Source organism: Danio aesculapii, chromosome 6 (assembly GCF_903798145.1).
Source record: "Danio aesculapii chromosome 6, fDanAes4.1, whole genome shotgun sequence".
NCBI lineage: Eukaryota > Metazoa > Chordata > Actinopteri > Cypriniformes > Danionidae > Danio > Danio aesculapii.
In genome coordinates, this window is record NC_079440.1 from 28,545,171 (window position 1) to 28,569,666 (window position 24,496).

The 24,496-nt window shown below is 35.0% G+C and overlaps 1 protein-coding gene across 2 annotated transcripts in view; it reads left to right on the top strand.

Moving 5' to 3' along the window:
- pex5la (peroxisomal biogenesis factor 5-like a) overlaps positions 1-24,496 on the top strand; it is a 145,587-nt gene that overhangs the window by 74,257 nt on the left and 46,834 nt on the right. Inside the window, exons 2-7 of one of the 2 annotated variants that reach the window (XM_056459878.1) lie at positions 186-290; positions 10,553-10,664; positions 19,733-19,927; positions 20,149-20,269; positions 20,847-20,940; positions 21,134-21,163. In XM_056459878.1, coding sequence (XP_056315853.1) covers positions 186-290; positions 10,553-10,664; positions 19,733-19,927; positions 20,149-20,269; positions 20,847-20,940; positions 21,134-21,163 — 657 coding nt within the window. The remainder of the gene's footprint in view (positions 1-185; positions 291-10,552; positions 10,665-19,732; positions 19,928-20,148; positions 20,270-20,846; positions 20,941-21,133; positions 21,164-24,496) is intronic. The other variant, XM_056459879.1, reaches the window with a different exon arrangement.

Sequence of the window (24,496 nt, forward strand, 5' to 3'; positions counted from 1 at the left end):
TACGTCTCTTTTCATATGTGGTTTCAGGCAGTGTTTTATTTTGCTGTGTCATTGACGCTCAGTGTAAACATATCAATCTTATAGCATATAAATCTTTGAGCCTTTAGTCACCGTAGGACCAATAATACTTGGAATATGTAAATGTTCTGTCCTGACACAAGTCATTGTTGATTTCACTGTTGTAGGGGAAAGACTCTAGGGCTGCAGATAAGACCGTTGCCATGGTCCTGAAGGAGATTCCCAATAAGGCGTCCTCTGAAGGCAAACCCCTCCTCACGGTGACAAACAAGGTGGGCAGAACGACCGCAGCAGCGTGACAGAGGACATGCTGATGAGAACCAATGGCAAGGCTTTGACCATCACATGTCTGAGCTCTATCTTTTAGCCTAAAGATAGAACTAAAGAACAACAGAAAGAATCTGTGTGTCTTTGCTGTCATAAATGTCTGACTGACATCACAACAGCTCACACAGGCTTTTTCCATTTCATTCAGAGCAGTGTAAAATTGAGCTTTTAACACTGGGCGAGGGTTGTCACAGGCAATACAATGGGGACAAAGGAAATGGCTGCTTTAGGCACACACATGGATTTAAGCCACAGCTCTGTGTTTAGTTATGGTGCAGGATTTTACACCACAGATACCATATTGAAAGCAAAACACATATTTGTACTCAGGTTTATGTATTTAGCATTTTTCTTGCATTTATTTTCAATATATAGATATATAAAAATATTTATAAGCTCTATCGTTTTACCAGTAAACAATGCCATTAACCAATGGTTAAAAATGAGCACTGTTAAATGTAATATTTTAGTATTGCATTTTATGATGTGTTCATGTGTAAATTCACTTCTCTTTACAACACAATTTAGTAAATGGTTCTAGATGTTCTTTATTAAAAATGCTTTCTTTTTTGTCTTATAAAATGCAAGGTAACACTTTATTTTAATGGTCCATTTGAGTATTAGTAGACTGTCTGCTTAATATCTGTTGATATGCTCCTTTAACAGTCATTTAAATGACTATAGGAAACTTTGCAAGTACATGTCAACTTACACTAACCCTAACTCCAACCTACTTATAAGTAGGTTAGGTCTACTTATAATCTAATTCAGAATTAGTTGGCATTTAGATGCAATGTAACTTAAATTCAACAAAACAGACCATCAAAACAAAGTGTGACCAAATGCAATAAGTTATATTTATTTATAATTAATGATATTTATAATAATTTATTAGGCAAAATGTTTAAGAAAATCACAAAATGCCATTTTATGAACCTTTAATAATTTGAATGCACAAACAAGTTACAAAAACAACATTATGTCAAAACTGATAAGATGATTTTACAATTAATCACATACTCAAATAATACATGCAACAAAAATGCAGTACATTATATTCTTTCATAAATTAATCAATCTATACAGTCAATCAGGACAATCAATTTACAACATGCATTCATTCATGTATATGATCATGGCTTCACAGTAGCTTATCTTGATTGTGTGTTTTGAGTTGTTTTTTAAGTCTCTGTGTTGTATTGAATAGTTTGAACACTTGCTGAACTATTTATTGCTCACATGACAGATCATTCAATGTGTTCGATTTGTAATCAATCAAATCAATAGACCTATGACCCGAAGTCAACTACACGCTTTGTCTAAAATAGCATGAAGGTCAGTTCATTTTCAAATCAGCTCAGATCGAAGCTCAGCATCATTCCTTCGTGTAAAGTCTTGTCAATATTGATGCTAGAGCATTACCAGATCAATAATCACCTCTTTATCACAACCTGTAGGTACTTCAGTCTTAATAAACAACTAATGAACTGAAGTTGATTTCACTGGCAATGTTTATTTGGGTGTCATTCGGTTTATGTTAGGATATTTATGGATATTAGAATATCTATTAAAAGCCTGAAAAGGTTCTGAGAAATTAACACTTCAGTCTCTTTGTCCCTAAACAATTTAATACTGTGGAAGTTTAAACACCTGCCATCACGTCAGGATAATTGCAGAACTTAACAGATAAACTCTTCGTCTGAGGAGACCGATTGTATAATAACCCATGAATACTACTTTGTGGTGACATAGGAATTATTATTTAAAAACTCTTAAGACCCCAATATACTTAAAGCTAAGCTGAAAAAAGAACAGGCATGATGTTGTTTCAAAGAAAATCAGGCCACAGTTTTATTTCAGGATTTACTGGACATATAACAGATGCTGAAATGCTAAGTTTGACCATTATGGCCACTCAAGGTAGTAATAAATCTTTTGTGTTTTGTAATTTTATTTAAAAACAATGTTAAGAATTAAATATACACACATTTAGGAAAAGCTAGGGGACTATAGTTAAAGTTATAGTAAAATGGTCAAATGTCTGCCTCTGTAGTTCGTGTTACAATGCCAGAATCTCTAATAATAATTTTTTCAAACACAATAGAGCTGTGTATGTTCATACTGTTATTTATAACATTAATAAGTGCCTCACATGAGCTTATACCTCCCTCAACCTACCTCCCTAACTGTGCCCCCCAAGACTAGCTAAACTGCTTCCAGGTTCCCTTGACAACAATATCTTAGAGTTACCATGAGTAGTGAACCACACGTGACACAATTAGTTCAAGTTTTCCATGACATAATTCAGGATTTGCCCTCCGGCTGCAAAACAAAGACATAAGTAAAGGGAACAAATTGCCTGTGTTGTGATAAAAATAGCTGAGAACAACTGAGGGAAAAAATCCTTTTTATAAGAATATAGATAAGAAATTCCTGAGAATTTTTTTCCCTTTAATTTACCAATGAGTGGGTTTTCTCCTTTGCAATTACTGTAAAATTCAGAGTCTTTGGAAGAGGTAATCGGCTTCACAGGGCTAAAAGTAGTTGCTATAAATGACAGAAAGTATAACGGCGAGATGGGACATCAGAAGCACAATGATTCTCAGAATAGTACATTATGCACTACATGAATAATCAAATCATAATTAAAGCCAAACTGTGTGGCCTTGATGTTCAAGTCTTGGCTGAATATGACTCTGCAATATTTATTGTTTGAGTTTATAAAGAGCCTCATAACTATATATCATGCTGTCAGACAGTGTATTTCATTAATAATGCTTTTATGTTGTATCTTCTGAGGGACAATTGTAAATTCATGGTTTCTTTCAAATGGCGAAAGGACATCAAAAGAAACAGACTGCAGAGCAAACCTAGCGCTTTCACATTTTAATGCGAATGAGAGTTCAAAATGTTACAAGATAGCAATGTTTGAATTAAATAACAGCAAACCACCCAAAAGACAAATTAATTTCTATTGGCTGTGATTATTCAGTGACTATTTCTGTGAGTTAAATTTTAGCCAGTAGGTGACGACACTGAAAATGATACATTCTGAAAATGCAACATCACTATTGTGTGTTGCTCACACAAAAATGACAGCTGTTAATTCTGTAGTCTTTGGTCCTAATAAACATTTAAGTTCTGATTAACATTAAGATTTCTCTGTGTTTCTGTGTCTGAATGCAATAACATATGCTTTTTTTGATTCATGTACACACTTATTCAGTAAAAGTTTAACATTTTTTGATTACAAAAATTGGGACACATATACATTTGCTGTCATATATCTTTTAACCACTTTAATTCTGCAGCGCCTGTGGCTTAACATCTAATGCATATGTCACACTTTTCTGGAAACACTTCTGAAGATCCTCAGTTATCCTCTGATTAGTTTAAATATACTGAACTTATGCGAGTCTAGTGTACCAGTCCACCTGGAAACAAGTCTGATCAAATAAAAAATATGTCTGTGTCTACATCCATGTCCTACTGATTTCCTATATGTTTTGCTGACAGATCATTAAGGATATTGATGCGTCGTTGGTGTAAACTTTTAAAGACATGAAAGAATGATGCACGGTTGCATGCCAGCCTTGCTTTTATTCTATGGACATTTTCACACCCCTAAACATGATGTGACACAAAACAAAAGAAGATTGGTTGGTTAACCTGTCAGTTAGTCTTGACCATTCAAAGTGATTAAATTTCCCAGACCTTCAGCTTTCAGTCTGAGGTCTGGCTATTTGAGACTACCTTGTACATTACTTTTGAAGAAACACTCAGTGAGAAGCACACGTGCTGTTGGATGAACAAAATAGTATTAATGTGCATCAATAGCTTTTTTTGATGTACAAAGTCCTATTATCAATAGTAGATGGTTTGTTGTGACTGTGAATGTTTATACTATGAAAGCACTCTCTCTGCACTTACTCACATGGTCACCACAGTGGAATGAACCGCCACTATGAAAGCAATCTAGTTAAACTAGTTTTCAACTATTTGCACTTATTAGAACGTTTTTGTAATAAGTAAAATCAATCGTGCAAATATACTATGATTTGTGCACACAACAGATCCCCGTTCACACTGATATCACTTTGTAAAAAGACATGACACAAATGCGCAAAGTCACTTCAAAAACTTCCACTTGGGAATTCGTTTTCAAGAGTTAGCACTTTCAAGCACTCCAAAGCCATTCTTGTGTAAATGAATAAGCAGAAAGCCTTTCGATTCCCCCCTATTTTTAGCTGATAGTGTGTGTTAAATCATAGCAGTCTATGAATAGACATCAGTTCCTATTTTGGTACAATTTCTTGCAACTTCATATTGTCAGGTGTTAGTAGGTGCTCTGTAAATCTTTACACTATTAAGGAAATCCATTTCTAATGTGTTTTCTACTGATTTTTTATACAAAATTATTAATCCCCTTTCCTAGCAAAATAGTCAAAAAACCGGCCCACCTTATGTACTGATGTTTTTTTTTATTTTGGGCTTTGTATTTTCTGACTACTGACAGTATTATATAATATACAAAGGTACACATTCTCTGCAAGGAAAGCATGATTCTATGTGCATTTCATTGACTGATTTTTACTCTTTGCATCACTACTCTTTGATTTAAGCATACAGATGGCATACAGAGTCCAAATTCAGAAATCCTTGTAGTAGGATTGTAGCAACACACACAATTTACTTTTGTCAATGCCTAAACAAGCAGAGCAACAAATGAAATTGTTTCATTTGAGGCGATATCTGCAAATGCAATGAAATTATATCAGATGTACATCAGACAACATCAGATGTCATGTTTATTTGTGTAAGATATCATAATGACATTAAAAAACGTTTCTCGGACTGTGCGTTTACAAGTTCTATCGAAAAATATAACAAAATATTGTATTAACAAAGGGAAATATGTGAAAAGGAAAAAGGAAAGTCGTGAAATGGTCAAATATGGTGATTCATACTCAGATTTTATGCTCTGCATTTAACCTATGCAAGTGCACACACACACAGCAGTAAACACACACACACACACACACTCAGAGCAGTGGGCAGCCATTGCTGTGGCGTCGGAGTAATTGGGGGACTGGTGTCTTGTTCACCTCAGTAATGGTATTGAGGGTGGAAAGAGTGCTGATTATTCCGATACCACCAACAATACTTACTAGTGCCAGGATTCGTACCTGCAACCTTTTGATCACAAGACCAACTCATTAACCATAAGACCCATGGCTGTGTGTGTTTACAATCAAACTTCACATTTCATTTTAAGACATCTGGCCCCAATTGCTTTATATACAATGTCACTATCTATGTGTCATGTTCACTAGCGATTTGAGGACTACAGAGATCGCCGGTGAACTACAATTCAGTCATGAACTACAGATCCCTTCATTCCACTATACATACACCAGGTTTCACTTCCACTGATTACACACACAGCTGAATCCTGTCACTAATGATTGTTTGGACTATTTATACACCCGGCACCCGTTTGTTGTTACTGAGTCATTTGTTTTTGTGTGGTATGTTGTTCATGTGTTGTGTTCCCGTACCTTGCCTTAGTTTCTTGTTTTGTTTATTATTGTTCTTTTGATACTTTGGTTTTTGGATGCCCTGTTGTTTTTCTGTTAGCTGCACGATTATTTTTTCATTAAATGCATTTGGATCCTACCTTTTTGTATCTGTGTTTTCAACGTACCGTGACACTATGACATCATTCATTCGTTTCCTTTCTGCTTAGTCCAGTTATTAATCTGGGGTCGCCAAAGTGGAATGAACCGTCAACTTATCCAGCATATGTTTTACACAGCGGATGCAATTCCAGCTGTAACCCATCACTGGGAAACATCCATACACACTCATTCACAAACATACACTATGGACAATTTAGCTTACCCAGTTCACCCATAGCCTGTCTTTGGACTTCTGGGGAAAACCAGAGCACCCAGAGGAAACTAACGCGAACACGGGGAGAACATGCAAACCCCACACAGAAATGCCAACTGATCTAGCCAAGGCTTGAACCAGCAACCTTCTTGCTGTGAGATGATTGTGCTACTCTCTGTGCCACTGTGACTATTGGAAAACTATTATCATTACATTCTTCATCTCATGTCAGTGCACAACTTTCAGATGACTCTTCACAAAATACCTTTTCAAATAGCACCAAACTTCTGAATGCACATTTAAATGAAGATCCACCTAATGTGTTTTCTTCTCTCAGACAGAAAAATCATCAATCAACCGCTCTGCCACTCAAAATAAGCAAAGTGAGTTAATAAAATAAATCAACTGTTGTCACTACATTATCTTCTCTAATTACAAGAATGAGTTTTGTCCTCTTAATAATTCCTATTAATGTCAGCAACTCATTTGTGCCTGAAGTGAAAAACAGTTTTAAACAGAATACAGAGGAAACTAATTAAGCAGTAGAGCCGAAAACATTTTCAAAATTACGGCCCTTGTTCTGCTGGCATTCACAAGGGAGGAAGTTACGCTTTTATTATTAGACTTGAAGGGGGAAAATTAAAAGTAACCTATAGTAATGAAACATCCGACCGGGAAATGCTGTTACATAACACAGCCTGACACTTCAAATGCTTGCTAATCAGCAAACCTGAGCTCTTAAATAAAACCATATATTTTGCTTTTGTTTGCTTTTGTTACATAAGATGTGAAGACAACAGTTGAATTGGCATTATTTCCTATACTTCTGTCAAACATGTACAAGGTGCTGTTAGAGCGAGAGTTCAGTCTGGGTAACATCAGGTATTCCAGCCAGTGAAGGAATAAATCTCCTCCCTGACACCAGCAGAGCCAGAGATGTCTGTGCAACCCAATTAAGACTGCTGGGTCAGCGTTCTGGCACACACTCCTACAACAGGAATGTTCTCCCAAGCGCTCTGGCCAACATACGCAGAATTCATGAATATTCAGTATTTGTTTCAAAGCTTCTGTTAGATTACTGTATGTAGTGATCACAATTCCTCATACAGTTGCTTACACGGCTTAAAACATACAAAATATAAAGTTGTCAAGCACTACATCAATTTTTTTGTTATTATTGATTCGTTTTTGGGCAACATAGTGGCTCAGTGGTGAGCACTTTCTCCTCACAGCAAGAAGATCGCTGGTTCAAGTCCTGACTGGGTCAGTTGGCATTTCTGTGTGGAGTTTGCATGTTCTCCCTGTGTTCGCGTGGGTTTCCTCTGGGTGCTTCGGTTTCCCCCACCGTCCAAAGACATGTGGTACAGGTGAATTGGATAAAACAAAATTGGCCGTAGTATATGTGTGTGAATGAGTGTGTATGGATGTTTCCCAATTCTAGGTTGCAGCTGGAAGGGCATCCGTTGGGGTTTCATTTTGCTGTGGTGACCCCTGATTAATAAAGGGACTAAGCCGAAGGAAAATGAATGAAAGAATGCTTATTTTTTCTTAAATCTTGATTCTTCTCAATTCTAAAAACTGATTCTTATTGATTTTTGTCTCTATGACTAACCCAAGCTTCAGATGAATTAATAAGACATCTGAGGGAAAATACTATACGGCAGCCCTCAATTAAGCCAGTCTAGATAAGGTCCGAGGTTTCAATCAATTTATAGTTCTTTCCAATTTGCTTTAAGTGATAAACACGCAATAGTCCATTAATTTAAGCAGCGTTGCTTGAAGCGTCTGTTGTTGTTAAGCCTGTGTGTAGGACATGTGAATGTGACATGAAATTACATGTGTGCTTTTTTTACAGCCTGCAGTATTCTGATGACACAGCCTCAAAATAAGTATCCTTGCACTATTTTCAGAAAACACACAGCAGTTTCTTCCCATTGATTCACACTGGGGCACAGTCACTATTTTATTAAAAATGTCCCCTTATTTTTTCACTCAGAGTAATGTGTTGGCAAAAACACTATAAAATCATTTAATTCAGGTCACTTTGGGAGCAGCTCCTATTTACATTTGAGTACAGTTTTGGAGCATTAATACAACAATGGGGTACAGTATCTTTAATCAGTTTCTTATCTACAACCTAACTTCTAATGAAAGTTTTGTATTAAAACAATATTAAGCAATATTAATAGTAAAGACTGCTAATAAGCTTTAAAAATCAGCTAGCACAATACGTGCAATCCCACGCTAAAATTCAGATTAAGTGAGTGACAGGAGGCAGGTCGAAGGGTGTGCAATTGTCAATATAAAGAACGCTAAAACTGAACTGTAAAAATACTTTGAAAACAAATTACACCTAAGAGAGATGGCTTTAATTTTTTTTTTTTAATCATACCAAGTTTAACTGTTAGAACGTTCTAAATGAACAGGGCATATGGAGATGACGGGGAATAGAACACAGCCAGGAACTATACTTCTAACTCCAGCTCTAGAGGTGTAGTTACAAGCATACAAGATTGCAATACAGTTTGCGAATGTTTGTTGGAATGACGGATTTGGGAACTGCCAAATCAACGAACTGTTTGTAACGACGGAACTTATGATCTTAGTTAGCTAACGATGGTTTTCAGAATTGCACCCCTGGTTGTTTTTCTAGTCAATTATAGGCTACTTGTGTATGTCACATAATACACATTCAGATATCGCATTTCCACAAGATGTTGGAATTTTCATAAACTTTTTCTTGGAAACTTGTGTATTTTCAAGCAATCAAACCCATAATCGTATACACGAAAGACCAGAAGTTTTATCATTTTTTCCCATTTTCACAGGGGCTTCAACATTCTATGCTTCAACACTCTTAATGCAAATATTGTATTTACACCATACTTACTTACTCCCAGGGCCATTTAAATCAAAGTTGATATTTTGCCGTACCATGTTGCTTTTTCGTAACATCACATTTTTACGAGGTCAACCACCAACCTGGAGGACCAGGACATACACACATACACTATGGACAATTTAGCTTACTCAATTCACCTATAGCGCATGCATTTGTACTTGCGGAAATCAGAGCAATCCCACACGAACACGCGGAGAACATGCAAACTCCACACAGAAATACCAACTGACCCAGCCGTAGCTCGAACCAGTGACCTTCTTGCTGTAAGGCGACAGCGCTACCCACTGCGCCACAGATATGTATCTAAATACACAAATATGTATCTAAATTAAATGCAAAAAATTATTCCACAAAATCTAAATGTAAATAGTGAATGATTTACACATTACATTAAGTCTTAGCTTTGCCGCTAGCTGACTTCCATATCTACACCTTAAGTAAATTTGAAGAAGGGAAGAGGAGTGCAAGAGGATGAAGATGTATATAATTAGAAATGTTCACCTCTGCTGGTTTGTTCAGCCTTCATGTCTTAAATGATGACAACAATAAAGATTATCAAAACCAATTAACAGATTAGCCGGTTTCTCAGGTCACTATAGGGTAATCTCCTACTTTAGACAAGGATTTATTTAAAATATTTTTGCTTTGGCGCAGCAGAATTTTGCTAGAATTCCCAAAAGAGTCTAGCACAGCCTCTGATGCAAACACAGACACATAATTTTGCTAGGCTTTTTTTTACTATATTTCATATAATTAACATAATTGTGGTAAGAAAAATAATGAATTTATCCACACCAAAGACACAGATTAAGCATCAGAAATCTTTTTAAAGTCTCTGTCTTTGGAATAAGAGCTAGTTATGGCTGAAAATGCAGATTTGCTGTACTCATGCGCTGCCCACAAAAGTGCTCTCCTCCGACGAGACTGTGGCATGGCTGAATGAACACTATGAGAACAAGCAGATGATGATTGATGTGTTTTTTCCATTCTGTTAGACACAGGGCCACCTTTATGCCAGTCTCTCAAGAGTACATACACTCATTCTGTCACACGGTACACACACCATGCACTGATGAGGGGCTTTATAAAGACAGCCTCACACCTTGTCATAATTATATGTATACACAATTACTATGTGCTCTCAAATGGAAAAACAAGCATGGCACGTGCACTATTTGTACAGGCATGCCTTTGCTCTGTTTAAGTGAGAATTGGAGAGAGAAATATACTTAGGATTAAGACGTTTGTCAGAGGGGGGCAAGGTGAGAATTTTCACTTCGGTTCAGTGTTACCAATCACACACACAAATAGTCATGGTGCAAATAGAGGCTGGCTCCAGCTAGGGCAAAGGGAGTACAGGAGGCCAAGTGAATGAATGTAGATCTCATCGCACTCTTCTGCTTGGTTTTTCAGCTGGTGAGCGAGCAACAAGAGAGCCGTCCCTTGCTGAGCCCTTCCATCGATGATTTCCTCTGCGAGACCAAGTGTGATGGTGCTGCCCGACCAGTAACCTCAAACACAGCAGGTACCAGAGACACTGACCGTCCAGTTCTTCCTCAGTGATTCTGCTTATGCACTATAATGTACTACAGTTCACACAGTACTGCCTGCATAAGCTATGTTTCACTTGAAAAAGATGTCCATCTACCATTGTCGTGCCACACACACACAAACACACACACACACACACACATATCTGGGTATGAATTATTTAGGGGGTTGGAAGTTATTAAAATACATGTAAGCCTTAACATTTAATGTGGGCAGGATACTGAATGTGCCTGCATGAACTTTTGTTCTTATTTTTTATACTGTAAAGTATATAACATTTAGAAATTTAGAATTAATTAGCAATACATGAGTGTTGTTTTACAAAATATTGGCACAAATGCAACTATAATGTCTTATGCAACAGTTCAATAATCAAGAAGTTAATATTATGTGGCATATACAGTTGAAGTCAGAATTATTAGCCCCCCTTTGAATTTTTTTTCTTTTTTAAATATATTCCCAAATTCTGTTTAACAGAGCAAGGAAATTTTCACAGTATGTCTGATAATATTTTTTTCTTCTGGAGAAAGTCTTACTTGTTTTATTTCAGCTAAAATAAAAGCAGGTTTAAGTTTTTAAAAAAAAATCATTTTAAGGTCAAAATTATTAGCCCATTTAAGCTATATTTTTTTCCGATAGTCTATAGAACAAACCATCCTTTTACAATAACTTGCCTAATTACCCTAACCTGCCTAGTTAACCTAATTAACCTAGTTTAGTCTTTAAATGTCACTTTAAGCTGTATAGAAGTGTATTGAAAAATATCTAGTCAAATATTATTTGCTGTCATCATGGTAAAGATAAAATAAATCAGTTATTAGAAATTAGTTATTAAAACTATTATGTTTAGAAATGTGTTGAAAAAATGTTCTCTCCGTTAAACAAAAATTGGGGAAAAAAATAAACAGGGGGGCTAATAATTCAGGGGGCTAATAATTCTGACTTTCTTTATTCAAAATTATTTAGTCAGAACTTTAGAAACTACAGTTGTTTGTACAGTTTGTTCTGTTTCACCAAGAAAAACAGTTCAGAACAAATCCACAGTTGGATATTTCCGAGAAACACTGTCTGATTGACACAGTCATAAAAATACAATATGTAGTTTGGAACATTTCATTTACTGCATAGGCTGGGTTTGAACAACTAAAACAAATCAGGTATAATAAAGGACTGATTTAATGGTTTATTTATTTTTAATCGTATATAATGATTATTTATCATACATTTATGCTATTGTTGTTGTTGGTCAAGAAAGAACCTTTTTTTTTCACTTTTTTACCAAAACTATAAATGATGACTGACTGGTGAGAAAATGGAACAGAAGACAACAGGTAACCAAGGAAACACAAACTAAAAGTCGATGCAGCATAAACAAACAAAACTTGACAAGGTCTTGCCGACCCCACTTTTGAATAGAAACAATTATTTTGTTTCTTCTCAGAAATGCACATTTCTATTAAAATGAATAGGAGAAAATGTGACACACCATGGAAACTAGAAAAGAACCAGACTAAAAGTGATTTGAGTTCGAAAAGCACCACTGTTGACTTTGTGTCACTCATTCACTGACAATCGACACTCTGAGATATCAAAAACACACTATTTAGTTACAAAAACACACACTGACTACAAAAACAGGAATTTGGCACACATAAATCACAAGGAGAGTTAACACTGCAATACCGGACGAAGGACTGAACAAAACACAGGAAGATAAATACACAAAACATAATGAACTGAATACAAACATGGGTGAGACACAGGTAGAAATGCTGAACACTAACACACGGCGGGAAAACAGAACAAAGGAATCACATGACGCAAACATAAAGCACATGGAGCACGGCACATGGGGAATCACATGACAAAACACAACACAGACACACCAGACATGTGACAGACTTTTTGTTTCATGAAATTTTATAATATTCTTGCATTAGTGAAAATAGCTGCATGGTGGCATTTCCAAGATGAATGATGCCACAGTGAATGATTTTAAAAGGGACTTTGTTTATTAATCTTAATAAATCATTTTAAATTAAGCCAATAAATTTACTGTTATTTAGGATTAAAGCCCCATTGAGACTACACAATTTTTATTGTTGGTAACGACAGTCATTGTGTTACATTCGGCCGGTTCAGCCAGGACTGTGAGATTTTTGTCCAATTTTAGGTCAAATTTTGACTTGTGTGGCTCTTCTTTGAATTGGGCCAAATTTTTGCTTTGTTGCTGGTCATTTGTCATTCTGTGTTTATGCAGTGTGCAGACAAATGTAGAAACAATTAACGTATACCTACTGACAATTAGACGGTCAGATGATTTCTGACCTGTCAGAAATTTTGGTCAACCCTCTTCAGTTGAATCAAGGCTATGAACCAAATGAGTATAACTCACTACACCAATTGTGCCCTTCCTGCACTTGTGGTACACTTCTGCGCTCACGAGACCAAGTTTATCTATAACAAGAATGCAGAGAACGGAATAGCATTCTCATGGAGAACAGACATTGCCCAAGTTTCCTTGGATTATTGAACAAAGACAGAATGCGTCCTGTCAGAAATGAAATGCTATGATTTTCCTGTTGGCCCCCTGACTTTCACAAGCTTTGACAGAAAATTATTTAAACATTCACAAGCTGATTTGTAGTTTTATTTTCTTTTCAATATGTATATTTCAATGTGTTTATGCCTTTCAAATGTTTGTGTGAATGCATATACTTTAACCATCTCAATTTACCTCTGAGATATAGAAGTTATATCTCTGAAGTGTAACTAATAGTGAAAATAAAACACTGCGCTTTTCTTCTTTACTTAGCTGCAATCATTTCTGGGACTCATTGATTCAAGATCAAGAACACATCTGGGTTTATTTATGCATCCTCTGTTTTTGCGATCTTGAGTATTAGAACTAAACTTTGGTGGTTGACAATGACATTACATGAGATTGCTAAGATGCAATATCTCTTAAGAACTTATGGTGCAAATCTGCCTCTGTGTCAACGTGGCATGCCATTGCAATTGAATCTTGTGTCCCAATGTCCATTTGTCATTTATGAATCCCCTACTTCATGAATATTATGCTGAAATTGTGGAAAATCTAAACAGGGCTTAATAGAAGGAAATAAATTAATAAACAAAAGATATTTCAACAAGTCAACAAAATTTAACCAGTCCCACAGTTCAATGTATAGCTTATTTTTGCATTTTTACCAGATTAATCCTCACAGATGTCTTCTGCATTATATACAGTACATCTTCACCACTGATTAGCAGATCATACAGACACATTAGTAAATGAGGACATAAGTACCCTCTCTCTTCATGACAGCTGTACTACTTGAAGTGAGAGGCTGAGAGGCTAAAACTGTATTTATTTCACTTGCGTCCTGACTTGCCTACAACACAAAGCAATTAAGATATCCACTCTTACTCCCTATAGAGTATCTTGTTTACTTTCTGATTGTGAAAACGACAAATTCTATTTACCAACTGATTGCATTTGGAGGATCTTTCGATTTACTTGTAATAAAGCAGCTGTCTGTTTATTACTCTGCTTCTGAATGTAATGCATTTTGAGGTACAGAAATTACCAGGCAGAACTTTCTGCAATCAAAATGTCACAAAGTACTTACTGCACAGTATGCAAGACTTTCAGCCTGTCAAACAAACAGTAAAAGTGCCAGTTATTGATCTGTGTGTAAGAACATGTAAATGCATGTCTTGAAATGTGAAACTAGAGTCAACTGCTAAGTAAACACTGCATTGAAGTCACAGTCTTGTGTTGGTAGCACTCTAAATAAATTTGCATAATGCTTATTTATATGACCGCATACTTTTATATGCCTAATTAAACTAAATTCTTGGACTGAAATGTAGAAAGAATTTAAATGATTAGAGATACATCATAGGCTTTTAAAGCAGTCTCTCTCTATTACAAGAATGCAGCTGATTATAGTCATTTATATTCAGGTCTTTAATGGAATCTCTTGTAATCTTTCAGAGGAAACCCTCTGAATTCAATTATTATTATTATGTGCCAGACTCTCATGAGTGAGGTTTTGATATATATTTCATTTTAGTGATAAAAAAGGTTCAGATTTCTCAGACTATCAAAACATCAAGGCATTAGGACTCCTGGAGCTTAGGTATCTAAGCTACTTCAAAAAGTGAGTCAACTCATTGTAACTTGGTACTGCTACATTAAGTAGAATTTTTTATTTTCATTTCATTTTTTAAATTTACTTAGTACATTTAAGGTAAAAGTTTACTCTCTTTTTTAAGTAAATAAAGTCATTTCTTTTAATGGTCACATTTTATATTAGTGGCCTTAACTAATATGTACTCACATTGAAATTAATAATTTGTTACAATGTATTTGTTGTGTAAATACATGTTTTTACATTGTACTTACGTTTGATTAAATACGTGCATGTAATTACTCTCTATAATTACATTTATAATTACGCTGTTGACCATCCCATACATCTTAACCATCCCTAAACCTATCCACACCACCAATCCTGTCCCTGACCTTATCACAAATAACACCTGTGTTTTGCAATACATTATTATTACAGTACATATATATATATATATATATATATATATATATATATATATATATATATATATATATATATATATATATATATATATATATATATATATATATATATATATATATATATATTCACTCAGCTTTTGAAAACATAAGCTGCACTGACCTAAAATTATTTGTCAGTAATACAAGAAATATTTAGTTGGGTTAACAAAAGATTAGTGGTTTTCTGGAGAGGTGAACTACTGTGTAACAAAACTTTTTAAGTTGTGCCAACTGAACATTTTTTGTCTGTAGAACTGGAATGCCTGACGTTGAGTGAACAAAAAACTCCCAATCCTTATTTCCTTTCGTTTTTCTCACTTATTCAACTTTTGAAATCATCAGTTTCACAGACCTAAAATGTCTGAAGTTGAGAGAACAATCCCTCCACCCCACCACAACCCAAAAAAAAAGCCAAATTAATAATAATTCATTCATTATGCATTATTACAGTAGTATTTTGTTGTTGTTGTTGTTAATAATAATTACATTCATGTTTTTATTGGAGTTACTATTATTTTTGTGTTGTTGTTAGGGTAAGAAATACTGCAACCATTATTTTTTCAAGTGAGGAGGTCTGAGATTAATTCAACTTAAAGAAACAAGTTGGCAGAAGCTTTTTCGGGTGAACTTGCAAAACTTAGCCATTTTGCTAAACTAATCTTTTTAACTTAATAAAAAAATGTTAAGTAAAAGTGTTAAATGTAGTTGTAGAAATTTCAAACTTTTTCAAGTTGGATTTTTACAGTGCAGTTAAATATTGGACGAAACGTCAAAATTTCATCTCAACACATTGTTCTGTTTGCCAGCTTTTTGTAATAAGCTTTGGAATTTGATTCATAATTAGGTTTTTGATATTTGTCCCAATGACATTCAGTTCTTTTTATATCTAAATTATCCGAAAACCATTGTAAATGCACAGATAAAGGCAGCAATTGTGCAACATCTTCTTGATGGCTAAGACTGGTGCCCTCTGACCTTGGTTTGAAGGGCTTTTAAATAGTCTTGACAGGTTTTTGGTGTCCAGGTGGGTCGTTGTGTTATCATACAAGACAAAATGATGTGGTGTTAACCTGGTTTCAGGTTTGTGCCAGATTTTAGAATGTGTGCCACTGAGCCCTCTGGGCTTGGATCATGTATCCTCAGTGTTGGCATCTACGGTATATGCAGCAGTGACCCGCATGGACATTTAGTCAACCACCTGGCAATGAAGATCTCTGTTCTGCGAGCCAGAAGGGGAACAGGAAGGGGTACAAGCTGTAAAATATGTCAAGAGCGTCTGTTCTTAATGTTCACGTACTGTATAATGGAGGGTTCAACCATCTGAAAGTTTTATGCTTTAATCTCACCTAATCACAAAAGCTGACTACAATCCCTCTGAATATTGAATGAGTATGAATTTGTCTCAAACCTTCATCTTCGCAGCAGAGCGCAGTGTTCTGTGGAGCGGGTTCTTGATAAAGTGTGTATATATACACTATATCAAACGCTCTTTGTTCTCTAGCAGAGGAACATGCAACATCAAAGATTATTTGACACAGGCCCCAGAGCTGTCGGAACTGCCTGCTGTCTTTTATTGCTGTGACCATGCAGGTAGATCAGTGCCTAGAGCAATAGCGAAGTCTGGATGTGTATTCTATGCTTTTTTTCTTTCCTTCAAGCTCTAGACTTTTGGATGATGTGCTAATTTTAAAGTGATAAAAACTTGCTAGTTCACAATTTATTTATAGTGCATAAATGACACTAACACATTTTTTTCAGGGTATAAAGGGATAAAGGACTCGTTCACATGTAAATTCCCTCCTGCTATTGACAGTCAGGCCCATTTTACATCTGGTTTTACTGTAAGTGTTGTTGTTTTTTTTTAGTTGAATCATAAGCAGACAAGGCCAAACACTACTATAAACTGAAATATTTTAATCTTGTCCACTCAAAGTCGTATTTGATTAGATTGAATGTGTTTGAGTAATCTCAAAACACCACCTGCCCTCTGCTTACTGACCTAATTCTTAAACATAATGGAACGAGTTGTTGAAGCGCACAGATTTTGTGTGTTTAAAAGGCATCTAATAGATGTCCAAACTCTTCTTGGCTAAAACAAAGCTAAATTTAGACTGTCAGTGAAACTCTAATGGACATAGGTATTAGATTTTTGGACATCTATTAGATTATCTTGTAAGCACAAAACATACTTGCTGGGTGCACTGTTAGAAATTTTATTGTGTTTTTGCAGGAACTTTCTGAAAGCAAGTTACTGCAAAAGCCCAGTTACAGTAACTTACCTGTAATTGTGTTTTACAGTAGCAGGCAGTGGCAGCACCGCAATTTAACTTTACAATAAAATAGCCTTTACACATTTTTTTTTTTTTTTTTGGTAAAATGCCGTTAAGCACATTTTAATTTTATAGTGTGACAATTTTTACAGAACTTTTACTGTAATTTATTTACATATTACACTAGAAGTATAATACATTTTTTTTGTATTTACTATTGAATATAATAAATTCTAAACAAGTAACAAATTTTTTATTTGTTAGTAACAGTATCAGTATTTAAATACTTTAATTACAGTAGAATACCATAAATTCCTAATATGCCATATTTTATTGTTCGTTTTTTCAGTAAATAACTGTAAAATTGCGGCAAAATAGTCTAAAAAAATTTAAACATAACTAAAATTGTATGTTTTGTTTCAAAGTGAAAATATGTATAAAAAGCACAATTTATATTTCTTGACTCTAACACAAGCAGTTTTGTGACAAATTAAAATAACTTTCAATATAATTTTCTATTGAAGTCTATTTTCTATTGAAAAATCTTAGACCTAAAACTAATGAACAACACCCATTCTTGTCTTAGGCCAAGTTTGAAAACTTATTTTTTCTATCCACTTCATGCTGACTATTGTATTACCCATCAACGACATCAGTAAAGAAGCAAAATTAAAAGTAAACAATGAGACAAATTAAACCTCCTGGTGTAAATCACAATATGTCTTCATCATCCACTTCTGATTCAATTTATATCAAATCCAGAGCACTCTTGTTCAGTGGCTGTTCAAGGGCAGTTCAAGCTTGGCCCTGCTAAATTTGGATGTGTATTTTTGTGTCACAACTAAAATACCACGGAGAAGCAAGATCCGCCATAGGTGGCAGACAAAGATATAACTGAGGCCTCCCTCACATGATCTCGGTGTCGCATGCACTCACTCTCTCTGCTTTCCCTTGACTTTGTCAGTGTTGGTGCTGTACGCATCAGTTTCCCACATTTGTCAGAAGTTAAACCCCAAATTGACAAAGGTAATAAAAAAATGCAACTTCAGTCATGTTCATGTTGTGAAACACTATTAAATTGTCCACTGTTGGTTATACTAGACTTTTGTTTTCAATAGCGATTTTAAAACTTTTAATATAGGAAATCCTCGGCTATGATTGGTTATTATTATTCAGAAATTGAGTGCACATAGTTTTACGTTAGGAAATGCAGTCTGGAATTTACAAACAGTCGGCGAGTACCGGAGAACAGATGTAACACGTTGATAGAATTTAGTTTTCAGTCACATTCAAGTAAAAGTAATATTCAACTCGTTTACTCCTTCATTCATTTTAGTTTTCAGTAGTGACATAAAGCACGAGTCTTCAAACAGATGATTTTTTTACAACAGGTCTTTAAACATAATAGTTTAACTAACTAATTTCTAAAAACTACTTTTTTTTTGTCTTTCCCATTTTGTCTTTCCCATGGCGAGTGCATAATATTTTTGTATAGTTGTATTTAGAGTAAAGTGTCATTTAAAGACTTATCTAGGTTATGTTAACTAGGAAAGAAACAGTCAAGTTATTGTATAACTGGTTAGTTGTGTAGACAATCAAAAAATATACAGAAAATATTTCTTGAAGAGGCTAATAATACTGACCTTAAATAGTTTTTAAAAACTGCTTTTATTCAAGATAAACTATAAGAAATAAGAATTATTATGACTCCAGAAGATTTATTTTGGTTTCGTAGGAAATACTGTGAACATTTCCTTGATTTGTTAAAGATCACTTGGGAAACATTATTTTAATTTAATGGGAGGGCAGAAAACTGACTTCAACTGTATCTGTTAATGTTTACAGGTGCAAAAATGAGCCTTGATGTACTTGAATGTTAGAAATGTGTTATCCTACTATACAAAGTTACTTGTCAAATAAATTAACAAGGAAGATTATTTTGAGTTTAAGTTATTTAATTAGCTTGTTAATGAGGACTGCAGAGTGATGCATGAAAAAAAAGACTTTGAATAATTGTTTAAGTAGTTTGTAATGTACAGTATGTTAAAGTGTGTCCCCTAAAAGTACAAGTAGCCCCTGCCACCCCCATTCGGCTGTTCAGAAATGAAGTTTCTGGAGCAGGCCAGGAAGACATGTGCATGATGTTTGTTTTTTGTATCTTGTGTCCAGTTCTGTCCTCCTCTCTGGACCTGCTGGATCTGAGTGAGCCTGGTGAGAGAAGACACAGCAAAGACAGAAAGAGCCCTCTTTCTTCTAAAAGCACACCGTATAGGAAGAAGCCAGATGAAACAGAGTTGATCCAAGTGGACATTGAACAGAGTATTCCATGTTCCCGCACACCTGAAAAAATCTCATTGGACTCAGGTATTATAAGTTTCAGAGAATATTGAAAAGCAATGAGATGGAAATCAGATGGATTAGGAATGATGTTATTAGATCAAATAGAAGCAAATTACAGCATTTATCTTTATGTAGTTGCTCTTTTTAAAATGTGCGTGATGCAGATACCACAAGCGTAGGTTGCATTCTATTTGGACTATGATAGTATATCTCTGTCTGAGGACATGGCCTCATTTTGTTTACAGCAGCAGTTCCATCTTCATTGGACAAATGGGAAGAGCTCAACCCACACCCAGAGCGAACTGGTAGCAGAAAGTGGAAACTTGAGAGAAGACGTTCATCAAAGAATTCTGGTGAATTTGTGTGGTAAGTTTTTCCACTAGAAAGCAAAATGTAATATATTTTGGAAGATTTTTGTACGGTGGAGATCAAATACAGAGAACGACCTATGATGTCCTACATTTCGAGGTCTCTGCTTAGCCATATTTGAAGAAATTCTTTGACCCTAAATTTTATTACATTTTTTCTGGTATGACCGATTAGTACAGGCCAACATATGACAATAATTGAACATGTTTAGGAGCTATAATCAGCAAATATCCAAGTTTTGTTCCATTTAGTGGCATTTTTTGCTTTCCATATGTCCGACATTGTGAAAACACTGGTTATGGCCACTAATATAGTTAAGACCACTAATATAAAATGTGACGGCAAAAAGCTGTTCTTTTTTTTACTTCAAAAAGAGAAATTTTAGTTGTAATCTTTCTTCATGCTACAGTCATTGCCATTCTCTAATTTTGACCACTGTGTTTCGCACAAAATAAAAGGTTTTTGATTAAGTACTTTGCTTATTAAAAAAGAAAACACTGCATCATATGAATTGACCTCTAATTCTGAAGTTAACATCTATTTCGAGCATTAATTTGTTTTGACATGATTCCAGGTCTATGGATTGCAAGCCTCAGCTAGACACTGTCCACAGGAACTCCCTGGAGGTAAACAATAAAGTAGAGGCAGAAGCCGTGCCAGTAACCCAAGTAAGTGCAACACCGAGCTACACTTTTTATGAGCCATAATCATCTGTACACGTGCCAGTGACTTTCACATGTTATTTCCCACATGTCCCATTGTTTGTAGTGTTGCCAACCATATAAGTCTGTTTACATGAACTGTGAATGGCATTACATTTTGGAAGAGTCTGTGCTAACATCCAGAATTCTTCATTTTCAGCTCAACAGGCAATATGTTAGTGGAAGACATGTAAGCCTTTCTGTGCACTCTTTGTATAAATCGCTGAATGGTCTATGCATTTGCACCATGGAAACTGCATCACCACCAAATTCAATGCAAAAACGGCTAAACTATTCTGGCGTTATTTAAGCTACATTCAGCTAACCAACTGAGGTTGCATCCTCAGGGAAGGTCACAGTGTACAAGGATTTTCAAATTTGTTGTGGTGCTACAAGGTACAAATGTTACACGCTTATTGCCTCATTGAAGCATGCAGGTCTGCTGTATTGCTATCTATCATGATTAGATCATTTAGCAAATTAATTATTGACTAGCCACTGGCCAATATCACCACTGGAGGTTGTACAATAAATCCCAAGGCTGCTATTGGAAAAATCATATAACATGAAATTAGACCAAATATATGGTGTTAAGCAGTGGATGCCTTCTCTAGTTCATTTGATTTGTGTGTCTGGCTTGTAGAATGGTGTGAATACACAAAAACGTTTAATTCCACTGTACCGTTAAAAAGTTTGGGTCAGTAAAATACATTTATTTACTTATCTTTTGTTTGTTAGCAATTTCTTCCATGCTCACAAAATTTCCCTTTATTTGATCAAAATATTAGAATAATTATTAGAGTAAAAAGTAATTTTGTATCACAAATAGTATCACAATTCAAAATAACTATTTTTGCCTCACAGCAAGAAGGTCGCTGGTTTGAGTCCTTGCTGGGCCAGTTGGCATTTCTGTATGGAGGTTGCATGCTCTCCCCCTTGTTTGCATGGGTTTCCTCTGGGTGTTCTGGTTTCCCCCACAGCTGTCACCTATACCACATCATGTGGTATAGGTGAATTGAATAAACTAAATTGGCCATAGTGTGTGAATGAGTGTGTCTGGATGTTTTTCTCTACTGGGTTTGCAGCTGTAAGGGCATCTGCCATATAACATATGCTGAATAACCCCTGATTAATAAAGGGACTAAGCCGATGGAAAGAGAAAATGTCATTTATTTTTATGCTAAGCTGAATTTTCAGTTTTTCACTCATTATTAGTGTCACATGATCAATAATTATATTTATATATAGTATATATTGTATTGGATGTTTTAAGAAACTTTTTTTACTGCAAGCATGCACGAAAAATGTACTACTTTATTTATTTATTTTAATTAAATAATAATCTTTTATTTAAAAGAATTTTTGTTCATGTTTGAAAAGAGTTAATTTTAAAGTTTGAAGCATTCTTTGTGTATCAAAGTACTTTTTTATTACAAAACATACTGACCCTAAGTTTTGAATGGTAGAGCATTTGTTCTTTGATATTTTAACAGTATTTTGTAATGTACAGTTGAGGTCAGAATTATTATTCTCCTTTTTAATTTTTTTTTTTACATTTCCCAAATTATCGTTATACAATAACTTGCCTAATTACCCTAACCTGCCTAGTTAACCTAATTAAGTTAAGCCTTTAAATGTCACTTTAAGCTGTATAGAAATGTCTTGAAAAATATATAGTCAAATTTTATTTACTGTCATCATGACAAAGATAAAAGAAATTAGTTATTAGAAATGAGTTATTAAAACTATCATGTTTAGAAATGTGTTGAAAAAAACCTTCTTTCCGTTAAACAATAAATGGGGAAAAAATAATCGGGGTAATAATTGGTTTCAAACTTAATTGGAATCGGACGTTACCTCTCGATCAGAACTCAAATATATAAATATATACAGTATATACATATATTCTCATAATTTTTTCAACACATCTATAGTTATGCGATGGCAGAGCATAGAAAGAGGAGTTAGACCTTTTTCTTGACTTCACACAGAAACAGCAATGCATGCAGCATGACATCACTTTGTTGCAGAGACTATTGGTTAAATGCCAGCAAAATACAACACGAAAGCAGCTTGAAAATGCAAGTATGTCCGTGGTCTGGAGGTATTATAAAGTTGATGATGACAACACTGCCATAGTAAACTGTGAGATATGTAAACTTGGGATTGCCTGCCAGATGTTTTAAGTTGAGGTGCTATTTGTTTTTATATTAGATTTTTTTTATTTACTGTCGCACTAAAGTCCAAAAGTGAAGAGTTGATGTTATTTATTACTTGATTGTTCAAGCTACCTCACAGAAGTTTTCTGTTTGTTAACAGAGTTGTTGCATGTTAAAATAAGATGAATTAAATAAAAATAGGGAGCATCCCGGATCGGTTTCTTCGCTCTTCTTTATCCTTTTTAATGTATTATAGAAGTATTGGATCGGGTTTCGGTAACGGTAGATACTCAAAATCAAATGACTCAGACACAGACTCGAGGGCAAAAAAACCCGATCAGGACATCCCTAGACTGAACTCTTTTGCATCATAGAACAATAATCCCTGCATGATGTACAGTAAGGAGTTTAGATAAAGTTGTCTTGGATTTGTCGAGACTGATCATGATGGAGCAATCTGTGCATGTGAGCTGCATGGTTCTAAAAACATAGAGCTCAGATTGTCTTTGGCCCATGAGGTGCAGTGGAAATGGAATGTGTAATGTTAAAGGTAATTGTTGCACCGACACAGGCCCTAACAGGCCACATTTAATGTAATTATACAGAGCTGTACCAGCACAATGAAGCTCGACCAATTGTCCTTTTTGAGGCCCCCATTATAACCTCCTGTATGAAATCCATTTAACTTGGTAACCTTGGTAATTGATTAATCTCCAATGAGGCAGGTGGCAAATACTTCATCCTATTTCTTTGATTCAGTCTGCCTGGAAGGCTTTGTTATGCCGAGAATTGAATTGGCGGAAATGGAAGTTTTTCAGTGATAGCTCAGCACTTGACATTTAGACTGACCTAAGAACAAGATACATCGCTATGTACAGAGGGTGAATTTTTAAAGGGTAACTCTATGATTATGTTATTCATTAAAATGACAAGCAACTTTAAAGTTTAAGGAGCACCGAAAACAACACTATCATCAATGAAAATACAACACAGAAAGCTGCCATCTTAATTTAGCATGGTTCATTTGATTCATTGCAATTAAAAAGTAGCACAATTAATTATGCCACCTGGTCTGTATATATATTTTAAACATTTCAATCACTGAAACAATTTGAAAACAACTAGATGGAAGATATATTGGTTAATGAATAATGAATTAACAACGAATGACTTTATTTTGATTAACTAACATTAAAAGTAAATGCATAAGTAAATACTATAATAATTGTATTGTTCATTGCTTGTTCATGTTATTAAATAAGTAAATAGTTGAATTATAATTAACTAATGGGTCCTAATTGTAAAGCGTTACCAATATATGTTCTACATTAAAGTTTGTTTTATCCAACCCAGGCTTATTCTGA